This window comes from Sminthopsis crassicaudata, chromosome 1 (assembly GCF_048593235.1).
Source record: "Sminthopsis crassicaudata isolate SCR6 chromosome 1, ASM4859323v1, whole genome shotgun sequence".
Classification (NCBI taxonomy): domain Eukaryota; kingdom Metazoa; phylum Chordata; class Mammalia; order Dasyuromorphia; family Dasyuridae; genus Sminthopsis; species Sminthopsis crassicaudata.
This window is the reverse complement of record NC_133617.1, coordinates 553,987,328-554,007,311: the sequence shown is the minus strand read 5'-3', so window position 1 is coordinate 554,007,311 and position 19,984 is coordinate 553,987,328. Positions and strand designations below refer to the sequence as shown.

The 19,984-nt window shown below is 36.2% G+C and overlaps 1 protein-coding gene across 1 annotated transcript in view; it reads right to left on the bottom strand.

The window, feature by feature from the left end:
• The window catches only part of PCSK1 (proprotein convertase subtilisin/kexin type 1), a 64,978-nt gene extending 48,026 nt beyond the window's left edge, over positions 1–16,952 (bottom strand). Inside the window, exons 1-3 of the mRNA XM_074282033.1 lie at positions 16,551–16,952; positions 13,606–13,710; positions 6,811–6,921 (exon numbers count right to left, since the gene is read on the bottom strand). Of these exons, the coding sequence (XP_074138134.1) occupies positions 6,811–6,921; positions 13,606–13,710; positions 16,551–16,730 (396 nt within the window). The 5' untranslated portion in view covers positions 16,731–16,952. The remainder of the gene's footprint in view (positions 1–6,810; positions 6,922–13,605; positions 13,711–16,550) is intronic.
• Between the last annotated feature and the right edge of the window lie 3,032 nt (positions 16,953–19,984).

Sequence of the window (19,984 nt, the reverse complement as noted above, 5' to 3'; positions counted from 1 at the left end):
ATTTTTATCCTCACTATAATCACAGTTTTTTTGTTTTTGTTTTTGTTTTTGCTTTTACAGAAAAAGAAATTGGATTTGAGGAAGGTTAAATGATTTGCCCAGAGTCATACAGCTATTAAGCATCTCAGACTTCTGCTGCACTTGAACTCAGGATCTCCCCCTGCTCCAACTATCTACCATACTATCTAGTCCCTGGAGCTTTAAGTAATGCTTTAAGAGACATAGAGATGTTCTTCTTATGAGTCCATGACTGTATAAGATTATTTGTTTTATTGTTCTTCCTACAATATTGGCAGACCCCAGAACATGAAAATCTCGCCCATAAATTGTACTACTCCTTCCCCCCCTCACCTCTTGTGAAATTTTAGCTTTGTCTCCTCTCCCACCTAAAAAAATAGATGCTTTCCTGAGTTTTAAAGTAGTCTTGCTAAATAGTGAAGAAGGAGAGGATGGGGGGAGGGAGAGGAAAAATGAAGGTGGTTTAGTTTCAGGTTTCTCCTTTTATCTCTTAATTCTTCTACAGCTTTATAAAATAAATGAAATGCTTTAATTTTATCAGGAAACTCAATAAATTCCCATTTCCAACAACAGGTACAAAAATAGAAGGTACTTTGGTTTCTTTAAAAAAAAAGACAAACCCAAACCAACAACACAAACCCCCCCAACTGTGACAATTGAAGGTCGGGACAAATAGTTCTACAGTTAAATGGTGAAGCACTCTGCATTCTGAGTATTCAGAGTGCAGAAAAGCATGTGCCATTTATAGAGTCATTTTGCTCCAAATATAAGCTGGAAAACAATTTAATAATGCATTTTTTCTAAGTATGGGACATTTACTCACTTGTTTTCATTTGTAGGATCATATCTGGGAAATGGATCACGGTCATTGTCATTAAAGTCATAACTGGCCTCTGGATCCTACAGAAACAGCAAATCAGCCTTTCAGTGTGACTGGTCAAAGACAACCCACCTTCCCCTGTTACATGGTTCTCGGGAATGTATGTTCAGTAACCCAATCTGCAATCCTACATCTTGCTTCTTTTAGCCACCTAAATGAACCTCAGACCATGGTTTTGCTAAATACAGCTTAATTAGGTAGTAAAAGAGCAGTCTGCTTAAATATCCCTTCTCTTGGGTCTTTAATGCTAGGAGTACTGAAGTCATGGAAAAGGTGGGCAGCAATAATAATAATAACAATAATAATGGGAAATGAGAACGATGTAATAATAATACCACTTATGCAATATTTTAGGTGTGCAAAAAACTTTATGTTTTTATTACCTCCTTTTAGGCTACTTTACTCAAAAAACCTTTGGGCCTGAGGGCTCAGACAGCAGTACTCTGTGACTTTGGGCAAGTCACAATTTCTATTGGAGTGATATTTTTCTTTGTCTATAAAATGGAGATTATAATATAGTCACTACTTAGTTTATAAGATTATTTCAAGGTTCAAATAAAACAAGGTATGCAGAAGTGTTCATAACTAAGGTGTGATTATAAGATGTAAATTATGCATCAAAATAATGCCTAGAGATGTTCCTATATAATTTTGAATTTACACTCAAAAGTAATTCCTCATATTGACAATTCATCATATGATTTAAGAATATTTTTATGCAATTCACAAAGTTTTGAAACCAATCACTAGTATTTATTTTTAACTATTTAGGGAAGGGTGATTCATATACAGTTAATGCAACTGCAGAAAGTAAAGCAATAACAGGCTTTGTGACCAAGCAGAGAATCAAGCAGTGCTGCTTATACTCTTTATGTTTCCTGCGTGTGTTTCCTGTATGACCACTGGGTTTCACTTATTGAACATCACTGGTAACTAAATTTTTCCTAGACCTTATTATTCTCTATCCTCTTAACACATATATACACCTGTTCCAGCAACCCAGATTAACCCCAATTTAACAACAAAACTCTTCTGACGCAAAATGCAAATTGTTTAATTGCAAGATTGGTGAACAGCAAAGCTATTAAGTGTTCATAGTATGCAGGAAAGGCCCATTTACATTATTTTCTAGATAAATCCCTTAACTTTATAGTTGAATGTAACTGAGGGTCCCAAATGGCTAAATTACATAGCTAGTCAGTGGAGATTCTGCGGGACTAGAAACTATGTCCACTGGAGCCCAGTTTCTCTGACTTTTTGGTTATGTAGTTCTATCTGTCCCCACAGCATTAGGGTTTTTAAGGTGGATATAACCTCAAGAATCACTTTTAGAATTGAGAGGCTGGGGGAGAAGAAATATTAGACTTTTCCTAGAAACTGCTTAGACTGCTTTGGTATTCTTTCACCACAGGATCTTTTCTTACCATCTAACCCAATTTAATTCCCCACTGAGCCTGTCACTGTGGTTTGAACATGGGCTAAAACATGTAACTGAAGCTCTCCTGATCCAGGAACAAAAAAAAAGTATTTTGTAGATTGTAGGTGGGCAGAGCATTCTCACAAAACAAGGGCTGAACTGAGGGGTCATACCCACCTCCATTTCTTGGGAATTCTTTGTTGTCCCCAACTTCTTTTTTTCCAATTTAATTTTCTTTTTTAATGGATAAAAATCCATTTTTCTCTCTCCCACCTCCCCTATTTTTTAAAAAATTATTTTTAGAAGATAAATAATCCAGTCAAAGCCAAAAAATTCCCATATTAGCCCATTTTCCACCCCCCCCACCAAAAATGTGTATGTTCCTTTCCAGATTTTATTCATAGTTCCTGTTCCTTAGCTTCCTCCAACACTATTTATTACCAGTTATAATTATATTAAATGTGATGAATAGTTCTAGCTCAATGGGAATATTCAATGAGAATTCGAATAATGTAAATACTAGGGGGGATTCATTATTTGCACTAATTGAGACCTAAAAGACCCTTTCCCTTTAGCCCCTGAATTATCTTGTATTTATACAGTAAATATTTTGTAAACATTCATAGGTTCTCATAGGATTGCATGTAAGTCCCTCAAGGGCAAAGATTATTTTTTTCCTTTGTGTCCATAGTGCTTAGAAGAGGGTCTGCATATCATAAGCACTTAATAAATGCCTTTTTCTTGATTGATGCTGGCCACTCCGCATTTCTCTCCCTCACTATAGCACTCCTGCTTTGGATATGAGCACTAGGAAGACTGACAGTAAATGATATGAGGCCATGATGAAAACACATATTTTTGGAGACATGCAACAGTGAATTCTAAAAAGTGGATTTTTTGTTTGGTTGCCTTTTTTTTTTTTTTTACTCAGAGAAGGTCTGAAAGATTTTTAATAATTCACCTTATCTCTAAGACAAGGGAATATGCCAAGGTCTGATGCCCACCCACATCCATTGGGAGGTTATTCCTGGGAGATTAATTCTATTCAACTCCCAGTGACACAAAGCAGATTTATGATAAATTGGCAGAAGAGTGAGGGAAAGGAACAAGAGAGGCTGACTCTGGATCATGTGACCCCACACCAGGCAGAACAGGCTCCTGCCTGAGGAAATAAATGCTCAGTTGCTTTCATGTGTGTGCAGCAGAGCAGGGAGCTGTCCACCAAGTCTTGAACACTGGCAGAGTGTGAAAGCCCAAAACTCACATAGTTTGCATAAATGTCAGTGTGATTCCACTCCAGGCCATCGTCCAGGACAGTGATAACGATCTCCTTTCCCTGTTATTCCTTTTTGCCAAACTGGGATCACATGGAGGTCCAGCTTGGGCAAGACTGGGGTCATCCTGGTATCTTGCTAGGAAAAAAAAAATACAAAAGTTATTGACAGATATATAGGCTTTTCCTCTCTGCAGTTGGGAACCCAACTTGAGCCTCAGCCTGAAAATTTGTATTTGCTCTCCCTGGTGTCATTCTTGGATGTTTGGGCAACTTAATAGAAGGTAATTAGGTTAAAAAATCCAAAGTTGGGGGTAGGTCTTGAAGAGTGAATCATCAGGGTGGTACACTTTTTCTTGCTGTTCCAGTGGAAAAATCACTTGAAAGGATGAATCACCCTGAGGCCCCTTCTCTCTGAAGGATAAAACCTTTGAAGAAGCTACTTGCTCATCATTTTTCTTTCTTTTCTAATGAAATGTTCAAGCTTTCCCATCTACTGAAGCTTTGTTTGATATTCCATTTCCCCTTTCTCTGGAAAATAAAAGTGAGGCACAAATTCCCATTCCTCTTTGCTTTTGATTGTTTAGTGTATACATAGTAATATTTCAAGAGTGTTTTTATCTTTTTTTCCCAAAGGAAAAGGGCAACCAGCAATGGCCAGTCAATGATGTCATTTAATTGCCTATTTCCAAATTCAGGTGACTTAAGAGAATAAAGATTATGTTGAAGGGGGAATTTCTCTTTACTCGACTCCCACCCTACTCCTGCCTCTGTGCCTCCCCTCCCTTCCTTCCTCCCTCCCTCTTCTCCCTCCCTCCTTTTCCTCCCTCCCTCCCTCCCTCCCTCCCTCCCTCCCTCCCTCTCTCTCTCTCTCTCTCTCTCTCTCCTCTCTCTCTCTCTCTCTCTCTCTCTCTCTCTCTTCTCTCTCTCTCTCTCTCTCTCCTCTCTTTCTCTTTCTCTCTCTCTCTCTCTCTCTCTCTCCTCTCTCTCTCTCTCTTCTCTCTCTCTCTCCTCTCTCTCTCTCTCTCTCTCTCTCTCTCCCTCTCTGTTTCTCCCCATCCCCTTTCCAACTCTCTGTGTCTGTCTTTCTCTGTATTCTAAAATTATAGCATATAGAACTGCATATCTGAGCTGTCAGGGAATGGAAGCTCACAGAAGTAAAACATCAGAAGGGGTTGCCAGATATGTGACAAAGGAATAAGTAAGTAACTTGAATGTAATAAAAATAAATTTTTTATCAGAGATTTGAATAAACCTTGCTGGTTTGAAGCATATAAAAACCATAGCCTATCAACAAAGTATCTAGCAAAGTATGCTAGAAAGGAAGTTAGGGTATTAAGATTATATAGCATGATCAAGTCATAAGAGAATGAGCTAACTTTCAATCTCAGGAACAAAGAGGGAGGCTGTACCTTTTTCTGCAAAAAGTAACTGAGATAGAATTGGAAGTCATGAAGAAGTATATTCTTCTAAACAATTCATAAATAATTAAATTAAACATTTCTTATAAAAATATAATCAATGTAGTCAAGAATAGAAAAAGAAACAGGAAAAACTTTCATAGACAATCCTTTAGATAGCATGTGATTGTGTTGGAATACTGCTGTGGTATAGGAAATGGTGAACTTGTTGATCTGGAAAAAACATGAAGACTTTGACTTATAAAAGAAGATGCTATCCACCTCCAGAGAAAGATATGAAATAAAGTAAGTGGAAATAAAGTAAAAAGTACACAACAGGGAACAAAAGAAAATCTAGAAGGAAGCACATAAAAGCTGGATACTTTTGAAAACAATGTATAGTATTAATTATATATGTTTTCTTGAAATAGACATTTATTACTTTATATTGAATTCTAATGTCCTGCTGTGTATATGAAATGTTCTTTTTTTTCTATTCTCACTTCATATTTAAGTTTACAATGAATTAAAATGAATACAGAAATTCATAAAAAATACAGAGAGAAAACTTGACTTGTGATTTTATTGGTATAGGGGGACTCCCTGAGGAGGAAACTCCTTTTATCAATGTAGGTTGCCACTGTCACTGAAATTTAGAGTCTTAGAAGGTTGTCTAGAGCAGTGGTATTAGACTAAAATAGAAATGGAGGCAATTAATTCATACATAAGGATGCCTATGTGAACAAGAATTGATGTAGGTTTAAAATACAATGGTATTTGTGTTTTGCTATATTTTATTTATCTTGCAACACATTTTCCAATTACATTTTGGTTTGGGCTGTAAGGAATCCATGCATGGCCTTTGCTTGGGACTCCATGATACCTCTGACTTAGCGCACTGTGGTGTTAATTTACTTGTCCAATGCCAGTAAACTAATATGCTCAGAGATGTTATTTAAACTTATGTCACCATTCTAAAGTCTTTGATTGAGCATGAAGGCGCCTGAGGGGTCATCCAGTCTAACTACCTCATTTTTACAGATTATTGATTACCTGAGGTCCAAAGTGACTAACTTGCTTAGGGTCAAAAGGAAATAAGTTCTAATTTTTTAAAGGGTGAATAGGCAAAAAAGTTGACATTCTTCTGACAATCCAAGAGCCCTGGTATTGTTCTCTCCAGTAATTTAGTGGAAAGGATCATTAGGGTTTAGAGGCAGCTAGATGGCTCAGTTTACACAGCACTAGGTCTAGGTTGTTCAGTTGTGTCTAACTCTTTGTTTCTCCATTTGGGATTTTCTTGGCAAAGACTCTAGCTTATTTTATGATTGAGGAAACTGAGGTGAATAGGTCACAGAGCTAGTAAGTCTCTGAGGTCAGATTTGAATTCAGGAAAATAAGTCTTCTTGACTTCCAGTCTAGTACTCTATGCACTGTGACACTGGGTCAGGAAGACTTGAATTCAAATCTGACCTTAGACAATTACTAGTTATGTGGCCCTGGGCAAATCAATTAACTGCTGTTTGCCTTAATCCACTGGAGAAGGAAATGGCAAAGCAGTCAATATCTTTGCCAAGAAAACCCCATGGACAATGTAGTCCATGAGGTCAAAAAGAGTCAGACATAACTGAATGGTTGAACATCAGCAAAACACCAGGACTTTTTTTTTTTACCTCCCTCTCTTCCTTTCCATCACAAAAGAGATGAAGTTTGAAATATTGGTTTTAACCCAAGCTGACATAGGGATATTGTATTTCCCCAATATGACAAAATGAAAATATAAAATAACTGGCCTGTGCACATCCATATTTGAGTAATGACTTACCAAATACCATTGCTGATTCCACATTGGGTCATTGAAGAGGTCCTCTGCTGAATCTCTTAGGATAGAACGTTTGTTTCTCTCTTTTCCATACTGTTGCTCAGCCCATGTTACCTGCAGAGATTTTGGATAAGTAAAACCACAATATTCTCCAATAATACTATTCTCCTCACCCTCGTCAGATCCTAGTCTTACCAGATTTATGGCAGATGGACAATCCAATTTCATTCTACAAACTAGGGAGATAAGCATTTCCTATTTTATAATAATAAAGAACACTTCAAAGAAGAAAAGAACCATTTGCCAAAGAGATGATTCCTTCAAATTTTATTTACCCTATGGTTACAAACCTTGGTTCATCAGAATAAATTTAGCAATATCTGTTTTTATGTTAAAATCAGGGTATTCTGTAGTTGTTACTGTGACAGAGACTCAATAAATGATCTAAAATGAGTAACATTTGATTTTTTTCATCATATACTTGCACTGTTACAGCAGAAACTATGGGGAAAGAATTCTACTTTTTTCCTTAAGGAGAGCAGTTTATGAGAGTAAAGTTGTGATAGGAGTTGTTTGTATTGACCACTAGGCCAATATATGGACCAGCAATATAAGTCTACAATAGCATCTTATATGAGGCACAAAGTCATTAAATGACTATCTTTAGGTCATATAGATAGTTGGGGGTTAACTGAGAAAAGGACTACAGTCCCAACTTCACACCCATCATAGGCTTATCTCAGAATAGCCACACATCTATGCTTATGTGGATTTGAACTTATGATATGTATCTGATAGAAAGTACACCCGATGTATCTTATACAAAATACAACAAAATAATGCTTTAATATAAAAAAATTAAACTCTATCCATTCCCATAACATAGTCCACAAAGTTTTTTTTTGTTTTAGTTTCTTAGCTTTTTCTTCACAAATATTTGAATGAATATTTTATTCATTCACTCAATATTTTAGATGTTTCTACTCTATATAAAAAAGTGTTTGACTAATGGAAGGAATTTTTTTTTTCATTTCTCTGGAATGATCCTCAGTGTGTATTATAAAATTTACTTTTATTTCATTTAAAATGAAAGGTTGCTACTGTATAATCTCAATTCTCTTGCAGCTTGAATATTCTAAAATTTTCCATTTTTTTCTATAGCCATACCATCAAATAATAACACCCTATAATAACAGCTTATGATGCTATTACGGTAACAAAGCACTTTTCTCAAAATATTCCTATAAAATAAGTAGACCAGGTGATTTTTCTAGTAATTTAAATGGTTATAACTCTCAAATTGTGTTTCTATTTGCTTAGTTGCTCAATCTTTTTTGACTACTCATGTGTGTTTAGTTTTATGCATCATTTAATAAAATCTGACATTTGGTGAGCAACTTACCATTTATAAATGTTTGATAAACACTATCTCATTCATATATATAATATTGTCATAACATTTCTGTGATATAGGTAGTGTACTTACTATTATTCCCACTTTATAGTTAAGGAAGTTGAGATTCACATGTCTTAAATGAACTGATCAAGGTCACATGATTAGTAAATGGTGAGAATTGTGGGTTCAAGTTGTCTCCTGATTTTCAATCCAGTATGCTTTCTACTTCCTCGCAGAATCACAAAATCTCAGATCTGGAGAGTACCTCAGAGGCCATCTAGATCAAACTGTGTCTAATCAAGAATCCTTTCTACAATATACTTGAGAAGTAGTCATCCTACCTTAGCTTCAATACTGCCTTTGAGGGGGAACTCACTATTTCCAGAGGCAGGCCACTTTGGGATAGCTCTAATAGTTAGGAAGTGTTTCCTTACATCAATTCTAGATTTGTCTTTGTGTAGCTTCCACTCATTGCCCTTTGTTTTCTTCTCTGGGGATAAGTAGGACAAGACATTTATCTCTTCCACATGACAGCCCTTCAGATACTTAAAGAATTTTATATTGTATTTTATAAGTTTTCTCATCCAAGCACAATATTCCTAGTTCATTCAATCTCCCCTAGTGTGTCATTAACTAGAGGCCTTTCATCATACTGATTGCCTGCCTCTGAACATTCTTTTTCCTAAAAATTTTTGCACTGAACTTGACATAACATTCCTGACTTGATTAGACTATAGCAGAGTACAGAGGGTACTGTCTGAACCTCCCTGATCTTCAATATAAAGCCTCTCTTAAACCTAAGATTGCATTCATTTCTTAGCTGTCCTATCAATGTTCCTTGTTGTCTATTAAAATTTAAATAAATAGTAACACATGATAGTCTTTCTTGTATCAGTTATGCCTTTTACCAAGCAAATATCACTATTTTCTGGGCAAGAGGAACATTTTCTGTCTACCTAAAATGTTATCTCAGTTGCACCCAAGATAGAAGTCCAGTGTATGCTGGGATTTAATGAATGTAAATATAAATTTGGGGAAAATAATCTGGAATAAGGTATAAAAATCAATCATTGGATTCATCTTGATGCTTCAACTAGAAAATGTGCTGGGAAACTATCATAAACATTGGGAGGAATTTGGGAACTAGAAATTACTTACTAATGAATTATTTTTAAACTGCATATATTTGAAAGCAATACTGTGTTGGTTTGAAATATATCCATAGCTTAGAATAGACTGCCTATCATTTAAATTAGTCTTCTGTAAGCAAGCTGCTAGGGAACAAGTGCTTGTCTTTAGAGAAGAGGGTCACTTCCAATTGGAGAGTATTCTAGTACAATCTTAGGAAGCGAGTACATAATTGCATTTCATTTTAAGTGCTAATTTGAATGAAAATCAGAAAAAATGTAAACAAAAAGCACTAAAATGAAACAGAGTTAGTTTTGCAAACGTCAGCTAAAGCAATGAAAGGGGGCAATCATTGAGATTTGATTTACAATTCTGAGAAGCATAGTTATAGGTAATATTCATCAAGTAGTATATAATAATATCTGAGAAAATGCAATTTACATGATATAGGAAATTGGAAATTTTCTTATCATAGATAGGATTTGCATAAGAGAATTAGGGACCCCCCCAAATCATAACGTATCTTAAAATAGAAGGGCTAGCCATAAAAATGGATACAATAGGAAAGTTATTTATTCTATCTTATCTAAGTTAAGGTTTTATTAAAGGATAAATAGCTACCTATGGTAGATCAAGGCTTAGCCTTTTTTCATAATTTCTTTTGTTTTCCTTTGAAATCAGGCTATTTGATCTTTTCTATGGATACTCTGAATCCAAAAAGCATTATTTTCTCATTATTTTTTCCCAATCTCTGATTGGAAAGAAGGGGACTGAGGGAGTGTGTTGACCTTTGCTGATGACAGCTGTGGAGGTCAGTCTGGCTTCAGTTCTGTTATTTAAGCAGAGCAACAAAAATGCATGACCTCAGTGCCTAGAGAGAAGACCCTATATGAATTCTGATACACAAACTGCAAAAAGATGTCTGGTTTGAGAAGAAGAAGGAAAGTTTTCACTGAAAATGGACCTGAAAGAAATTTGCTTGGGTTTGTCAAATTCAAAGATATAGAATATTGGAGCAGAAGATGGAAAGGGGGCTGGGGGAGAATAGCATAGTCATCAGAAAAGAGAAAGTCAGTCACAGAGACAGGAAGAACTGGGTTCAAGTCTCATCTCAGACATAATGGCTGTTGGCCCTTAGCAAGTCAATCAGCTTCTCCCCAGATGACAAAATCCATCTGTTGATCTCCATTGGTGGAGGAAACATACTTACCTGGATTTCCATATACCTATGATGTCATAAGATACAGGGGAAAATATGAGGTTATCTACCCACTCTTTAGGGTTCCTTTCAGTTCCTAAAGCCCTCAGGGAGACCTGAGTTCAAATCTAACCTTTGTCACATGATAGTTGTGTGAATTTGGACAAATCATGTATTCTCTATTTACCTCAGTTTACTCATTTATGAAATGAAGATGTTATCATACCAACTTCCTAGGATTGCTATGAAGATAAAGAATTGATATTTGTAAATAGCCTTGTAATCCTTAAAGTGTTATAAAATTCTATCATCATCATATCTTTTAAATTCTACGGAAAGTATAATCTGACTAACTACATAGAACTGAGCAATAAAGGCTAGAGGGCGAAAGTAAAGTAAATTGATTTTTCATCTATATCCTGAGAAAGTTTGACTTGATGGTTGCTAATATCTTGTCTAACTCTATGATCAGTCGTTACATATAGTTTTCTACATGTACATGGTTGCATAGGAAGTAATTTTTTTGGGAGGGCGATTTGGACACAGGTTGTCAGATTGCAGAACCAATGTTCTTTTTTTGTGGCTAAGTCTTCCTATCTTTCACATGCTGGAAGTACTATAGTCACACAACGGGGGAATGTTTCTGGAGAGATCATGTGATGCTACAAGTGTGTTTTCTTGACAATCTTTTGTTTCCCCTTCAGGATGAATAGAATAAATGTTCTAACCATGTTTAAAAACAATAACAGAAAATAGCTCCAAAGGCAAGGAATCAATCAGAGGCAAGATATCTCATATACAGCTCAAAATAAAATAGACCCAAATAGTGGCACTGCCTAGAGAAAGGAGCAGTTATAACTGCTAATCGGACAATAGGCGCAATGAGCCCAGCATGGAAAAGACTATAGTTCAGATATACAGTATAATATTATACATAGTTAATGATATTGACAATCAGTCCTCAAATATCAAAAGTACATCTGCTTTTATATATAGGTTTGTTCCTGTATGTCTGTATAGTGTCTCAAAAGTCTTAGTGTAATTTAAAGTTCTAATAACTTAAAATGGTTATTTTAATAATAATTATGTATTTAATTAGATATTTAAAATAAAATTTAATACCTTAAATGCACTAAGACTTTTGGGACTGTGTACATATATGTATAATATTATATTATCTATGTAGTATATATTATTATATATATATATAATACATATTTATAAGCATATATACATACATGCATATGTGTATGTGTGCTAGCCTTGTGAATTGTCCCCCTGAAGGGGAAAAAAAGTAACAGAGTAGATTAAATTTATACTAGAACTGAGGTGGGGCACAATGGAAAGATCACTGGATTTAGTCCCATAAGTTCCAGGGTGGAATGTTGACTATCAGTTATTAATTGTGCAACTTTAGATAAATGTCCTAAGCTCTCTTGGAATTGATTTTCTTGTCTGCAAAATGGATCTCTACTGACCTCAGAGGATTGCTATGGGAAAAGCTTTTTTGTAAATTGCTATTTAAATAAAATCTGTTATCATGAGACTTTTGTCTCATGATTTCTGGACTAATGTGAAGATTGGTTAAGCATTTTAAGATGGTTTTATGTAATGTGTGCCTGTATTTGAGGTTAGACATACAAATAAGATTTTAATAAAGGAACATGATATATATAATTATGAATAATAAATTTTGTGCATGTAATTATATATAATTATATAATATACAATATATTCCTCCACTAAACATATGTATGTCATAGACACACATGTACACACAAACATACATAGTTTTAAGTTAATGCAATCAGAACACCTTGAATATGTATATGTGTTTATACATGTGTGCATATACACGTATGCACACTATATATATGTATATATATTCTTAGTGGAGGAATATATATATGTATATATGTATATATATGTATATATATATATATATATATATATATATATATATATATATATAGTACATTATATACTGTACACACACTCTCTAAAGCACAAGTTGAATTATGTTACACACATACTTCTCAATAAACTCCCGGGGCTTTCTATTGTTTCCAAGATCAAATATGAAATGCTCTTTTTGACATTTAAAACTCTCATGACTTAGCTCTTCATACTTTTCATGTCTTCTTATACCTTATTCCCTGACATATTTTCTTCAATCCAATATGACTAGCTTCTTGGCTGTTCCAGGAACAAGACACCCCATCTCTCAGCTCTGGGCACTTTTTCTGCTGATATGTCCCCCATACCTGGAATGCTTTCCTCCTTCCATTCCACCTACTTACCTCTCTGACTTCCTTTAAATCCCAACTAGAATCTCACCTACAGGAGGGCTTTCCCAACCTCTCTTAATTCTAGTGTTTTCATTCTGTTAATAATCACTTACTTATCCTGCATCTCATTTAATTTGTATATATTTGTTTTTCATGTTGTTTCTTCTATTAGATTATAAGCTACTTGAGCGAAGTAACTGTCTTTCCACTCTTTTTGTATTTCCAGCACTTAGTACAGTGACTGGCACATAGAAAGTGATTAATAAATGTTTATTGATTGAGAGATAGACATATTGAATCCTTCTCCCTGTGCCTTAATTTGAACAGTGGAAGTAAGTCTGGCTTCTTGGAGGCTATGCCAAAAGCAAAACAAATAAACAAAAATAATTTCTGGAAAGTATCAGTAGGTTTGAAAATGTCCAAAAACCAGCCAAGCTAAAGTTGGTGAGACTCACTCACCAGTATGTAGCTACAGAAAGATAAATTTGCTGCCACAACAATTCTCAAAGACTTTCTGTCAAGTCCTTAGAGAGACTGAGATCTGATTTGTAAGGCGCCATAGGGAACAAAATCACAGATATTTGCACAGATAGGTGCATTTTATTCATTTATGTTTATTGTCTCACACAAATTATCCTAATAATGATATTATTTGTGAAAATATATACCTGCAGCAAAAAAAAAAATATAGAAATCTAATCATCAGAATAGAAAGTTCATTGGCTTTCATTTGAATTGGTAGGCAGAAAAGCCAGCACATTGATTCACAGAAAAATTAAAGAACTTACTCGGTCATCATCAGATAATCTTTTCGTGATGTGAATGGCACTTCTTCGAGACCTTCTTGGGTGAGTTTTATGCCTGAATAAGTAGTGATTTTCAAGTGATCCAATCTATAAGGTGGAGAAAAAAATTCAGTTCTCAAAGAAGCACTTATCTGACAAACACAACTAATTTCAACTGACCTGCAAAGAATGGCTTTTATTTAGACTATTCCTTGAATTTTAAGGATTTGCCTCTTCATAGAAAAGTGACCTTTCTACTACATCACACAAGAGATGTTCACCCTTCTTTTTTTGGCAGCACACACACAAATAAAATGGGCCTCAGTTGTGGAGCATTTTGCTTCATTCCATATCGATGGAAACTAAACTGTTTCCATTTAGAGGCAGTATATTTTCATATGATATTTCCTCCCACAGTTTAAAACACATAGAAGAGATTCAATAAATATTTGATGAATTCAATATTACTGAGAGGAAATAAATGTTTTCTCTTCTTTGGTACTATTGAAATAAACAGTGTTATAAAGATTATACTGATGATTTGTATTATTTTCATAGCCATAGTCATAGGTAGATATATTTGAGTCAGAATGATTATGTTCTGCAATACTGATCATATTTTCATTGGAAGAGTTAGCTTTAGTCACTACAAATGCTTTGGGAAAAATAATTTTCATAGTAAATGTTTTGCCATGTAGTATGTTTAATCCACATGATCCTTCATAATGAATGTTTTATTCAACAAACATTTATCAAATGCCAACTATATTTAAGGAATTGTGATAGGCAGTAGAAACAAATATTGGTCATTTGGGACAGTGTCCTACAAATGGTGAGTCCCTAATAATCCAAATCAAAGATCACTCCCTGGTAAACCTCTCAATTCTACCTGCCTTCACATATACTCTCAACCACGTTGATTAATAAACTATTGGCAAATAGCTATCTAAATCAATAAGAGTGGATTGCATAAGAAAGTATGAAGGGAAAGCTGTGACTTTAAGCAGAAGAATAATAAATATTCCACTGAGAAACTATGTAGGAAAAAAGATCATGTGTGCAATAACGATGAGCTAGTTTAACCATCTCTAGGTGACAACTCTCTTCACAAAGAAAATTCTAATGAAGAATAGTTACTTAATTTGTTGTACTCTTTTAAAAAATCAAGGGTGGGGAAAAGAGGGCAATGGGATTAAATGACTTGCACAGGATTATACAAGCTAGTAAATATCTAAGGTCTGGATTTGAATTCAGGTCCTTCTGACTCCTGGGCTGGCATATTCTATTCACTACGGTCCCCTGACATACTCTCTCCCCTCCTTCCTCCCTCCCTCTCTCTCTCCCTCTCTCCTCTCCCTCTCTCCCTCTCTCTCTCTTTCTCTGTCTCATACATCCCTTAACTTTAGACTGTCAACACCTTGAGAACAAATGTTTAAAATCATTATGAGGTAATGGATATTTATGTAATACTTAGGAAAACTTCAGAAATATCTGTTGAGTTGAATTGCAATTCTATTAAAGAATAGATTCTTTTATCAGCACGTGGGAAAGGGAAAAGGATTATTAGACTCTGGGATCTTATATTTGGTCCTTATTTTCTTCCTACAACCTCTCCATATATAGGGACTGGAATTCTAAACGTATTTATTTGGGGGGGGTTGCCGTTTATTTCAGAATAAAGTTGGAAAAAATGTGACCACCGAAAGTGAACTATATTTCCATTCCCTAGTGGCCTCAATGGATAGAATTAGCAATCACACTGAAACGTAAATCCAGTTACTCATCTGTGGCTGCCATAGCGTCACACACGATTTCCGGAAAAACGCGCCAAAAAAATTAAAAAGAAAGAAAGAAAAGAGAAGACAGAGAAAGGAAGAAGGGGAGAGGTAGAAAGGGGGGAGTACAATTCCTTCATCCTCTGCCCCACCTACCTCGTCACCCCCACTTACAGTAACTTCCCAGGCAACGGGCGGGGATTTTAATTTAGGAAAGAATAATTTGTCACTAAGGCTGGCAGATGAATACTTACCCCCGGCTCTCTTACTCATCACTTCTTTCTATGAACCTGAGTCCCACTTCTTCTCAGGCTTTTCCTTCCCAGAGAGGAGACCCCTGCCTACAGCAATTACGCACTTGGCAAAGAGGTGCGAAGGTTAATGTATCCCTTCCCCAAAGTCTGGCAGTTTAAAGTAGGGGGGAGGGGAGTGATGGTAGCAGAAGGGGAAAGACAGGGAAAAGTTGAGATCCCAGACTTCGCAAGTTTCCCAGTGAAACATCTGTACAACCAGAAAAGGTGGGCGGGGCGGGGCCTGGGACTCGGGGGCGGTCCCCGAATTCTGAACAACGCTCTCAGACAGTTCCCGGAAATCTCTGCACCCCTTCATGCCTCCGAGCTTCTTTGGGATTCGACCCAGCTCAGGCTGAGTTTTACTTCAGTAGCTCTGGCATGCCCCCCTTGCAGCTGCCGGGAGGGCTAGCCGATACCACAGAGGCCTGCCTTGCTTATGACGCTGCCATATTGAAAAGAAGAAAACAGCCAGCTGCTCCTGACGCAGACTGGGTCGAGGCTCTAGGAACTGCGTGCGTCGGGACTCCTGCCCGGCGGGTCCTGGGAGTCTGGGTGTTCTGGGAATTCCCCAGGCAAGAGGGGAAGAGATTTCACTTAGTAACCGCACTGGGACGGATTTCGATCTGAGAACAGGCAGTGAGTAGGAAAGATAATAGCATCCAGCTGCACAAACATGCTTCTGCCGGGTCGCACCCATAGAAACGACAAAAAAATGCATGCATTCTAAGAGCCGGCACAGAGAAAGGACTGAGTTAAACAGAGCAATCCTCGTTCAGTATTAACACGATGACTAGAAGATTGGAAGGATTGTCGGACCCCAACATACAGACACTACACCTGCCCCGAGCACTAGAAAGTAACTTGTGAAGTGCGAGCTTACCTGTCCGAGAAGGTCGTAACCCAGCTCCTCTGCTATCTCTCTGGCTGAATTTAGACCCCCAGGTATCTCCGCTGCCCATTCATTAACGAACTGTTTTTCTGCTCTACCACTGTACATTGCACACCAGCAGAAATAGAGAGCAAAAGCAATATACTGCAGAGACCAATATCTCACATCCATTGCACACACACGAAGGAAATAGAAGGGAAGAGAAGCAAACACAGGAGAAAGGCAAACAAGAGATCAATCTTTCAAGACTCAGACGCTGTTGGATCACTTCTTGCTCCTCGTTGCTATGCTAACGGATAGGAGGTGCAGAAGTGAGAGCTTTCCAGCGAGCGCACAGCACAGCGCCTCTGTCTCTGGGCTGAATGGAGCCCCAACCCTCCCGAGCCAGAATGGAAATGAGTGTTTACACGTCAAATCGACGAAAGCCATCTCTTGACGTCAGATCTACCTGGACTAAGATCTTGACGGTATTCCCGGCGGGTTAGGGAAGCGGCCAAAAGAAAGCAGCGGGGGCTTAAGAAAAATCGTGAAACCGTTTACTTGACTGAAGGAGAATGCCTTTTCTATTCCTGTAGCTATCTCGCCATTAAAAGAATGAACATCTGTCAAAGTAAAATTCCCTATTTGAGTATCCCGCGTATCGACCAGTTTGAGGCGCTCACGATTGCAGGACAGGTCTGATTTGTTTGTTTTTATTGTACTCCCTTGGAGACTTGATCTCTGCAATTATCCTGAAGAAATCACAAAAGCCTGTGGTAGAGTTGAGAATTTTTTGACAATACAAGCCTGGGAAAATGGCAAATAGCCTCTCCTAAGAAGTCAAGCGCTTATTCAACACTGACCATTTCAGAGAAGGAGTGAAAGCAATATGTCATCAGATTTTCTAAAATGCCAATTTTGCTTTCCTGGTTTATTTCCTTTCATTTTCACCCTAGGTCACCACTACAAAATGAAACACGAAACTTTATTACAAACACCATGCATGACCTGGAATATATTGTCGAGTGGAATATCTGAGCTTTAAAAGCAAATGCAAATTAATATCTGGATTTTATTGACCACTTGAAAAAGAGCTTGCTTTTTTTTTTCTCAGGATAAAGAAGGAAAGAGGGCAAAAGGTCCCAGATAGTGTTTTGTCCTCTAGGGAAGAAAAATATCATAAATTCAGTAATTTCCCTTATGAGAATACAAACTTTCATTTTGCTACACTTTTGTAGGTTCCTTTACTTAGATATTCCTCTAAAGAAATGCCTCTGATTTTTCCTACTTTTCATAATGGAATAAGTTCATCCTAAATTAAATCCTCCAAATCAAATTCACACAGACAAGAATCTGATTCTGTTCCTCACCCTCCGTTTGCTGATTGTGCACACGATTAAATAAACATTGCGCTGGAAAACAGATTCTAAATTTCAGCACCAGAGTCTGGACAGCGTTCCAGCATCTGAGTAAGAGCTGCCTTGAGTCCTTTCTCACCTCCCCCACTTTTTTCCCTCTTGACCTTTGCAGTTATCAGTTAAGGTCCAAATATGATTTTCATTCAAATCCTAAATGTGCTTTGAATGCTGGAGTGTTGCTAAATTTATAGGTTCATTTAAATTCCTCTGTGGAGTAAAACTGCAAAGGGAAAGAGTGATTTTTTTTTTTTTTTTTTTTTTTTTTTTTTGCTGTTTTAAAGAAGAGGGCTTTTAGAGTCTAACAGCCTACAGGTAAAGCTCTACCTTGAGTAGAGAAGAGAAAAAAGTGAGAGGAATGAAGGGAAGGAAAAAGGAGTCAAGAAGGAAAAAAGAAGAGGATAGAATGATACATGTGCAGGTAAAAGAAAGGTATATAAAATTAACTTCAGTCCTCAATGAAACTAATTAATGATTATCTGCAACCCAATTTTTATTGTTCTGGTTAAATATCTCTTGCTTTATGGAGTTGCTAGACTCAATTTCTAAAATGCTTACTTGATTATAAAAATTGTTAAACTGATTACTTAAGACAAATAAAATCAATACATATAAGCATGTAAAATAACTTGTTTACACAATGTGTACATTGAAAATTAGAAACTTAATTGGACCAGTCATGAAATTCTTAATGCCAATACTTGCCCTAAAAAACAAATTTTAGTTCCTTCAATGAACTTGCAAACCTTTCTTTCTAGCTTGACTCAATAGCAATGGTCATCTCCTTTATGCTTCATTTCACATGTTTCAATTACATCAGAAAGACTCAATTATTCTAGGGAGAGATTGTGTCAATAATTCTAGGAGTGAGATTTTTCTATTTTAAATAAGTGTCCAATAATAATGCTATATGGCACAGGACAAAATATTTTTATTTGTTCCTATTGCCATTTAAAAACAGGGCTGAGGATATTCTTATCTGTCAGCCTTTTGTCTCATATAGAAGAACAGAAATCTGGGCTATTTCATAGACTAAAACCAACTTCCAAAATACCAATACAAATATAAAAAGTTAAGTCATTCTCTTTTAATGAACCCTTTTCTTTTTCTCACTTTATTTCTAGAGAATTGATAACTTTCTTTTTGACCAAACTTAGCCTCTCTACTTTTACCCTTCATCCTCTTTCATGTTCTTCAGATCTGTTCTGGAATTTGATGGAATTTGATATTCCATCGAATATATCTTCTTTTTCTTGTAGCTTCAATATTTCTTACTCTTCCATATGCTCCTCTTATATAAGTCTGGGTTTTCCTTGTAAGCCCATCCTTTGACATTACCTTAAGTTATCATCTCATTTCCTTTTCATTGTGAATTTTTTAAGAAAGATCAAGTTATATGTCTTCTCTTCAACTCCTCATGGATCACTTGCTCCCAAATTTCTTGCAACCTTGATTCTATGCCATGAAATTGTTATCCCAAAGGCAACTAATTATCTCCACATACCAAATCCTCCCTTCTCAGTCCTTCTCCTCCTTGACTTTTTTTCAGTATTATTTGAAACAGTTTGTCACTCCTTCCCTCCCTTTACTTTGACTCCTATGATACCATACACTCATGGTTATGACTCTTTATATCCTTTCAAAGACTCCTTTACATTCTCATCCACTTTAATGTAAGAATTTCTTACAAAGCACTATTATATCCATCTTTTATTCAGAATTCCAGAGGTCATCTTATATAATCCATATCTTAAAATGTCTGTTCTTTGCAATATCTACATATTGTCCTGCCTTAATTTGAAGACCCCCAATAAGGAGAAACAAATCAAGACAATTGTTTGAGGCAGCTTATTCTACTTTTAGACAGATATGATTATTAGGAAAGTTCTTCCTGCTATCAAGCCTTAATTTACTTCTTTGTATTTTTCAATCATTGTCCTAATTCTTCTAACTAGGATTAAACAGAATAAGACTAATGCCTCTTACAAATTATAGCTTTGCAAATTATTTGAAGACAGCTATCATTATGCC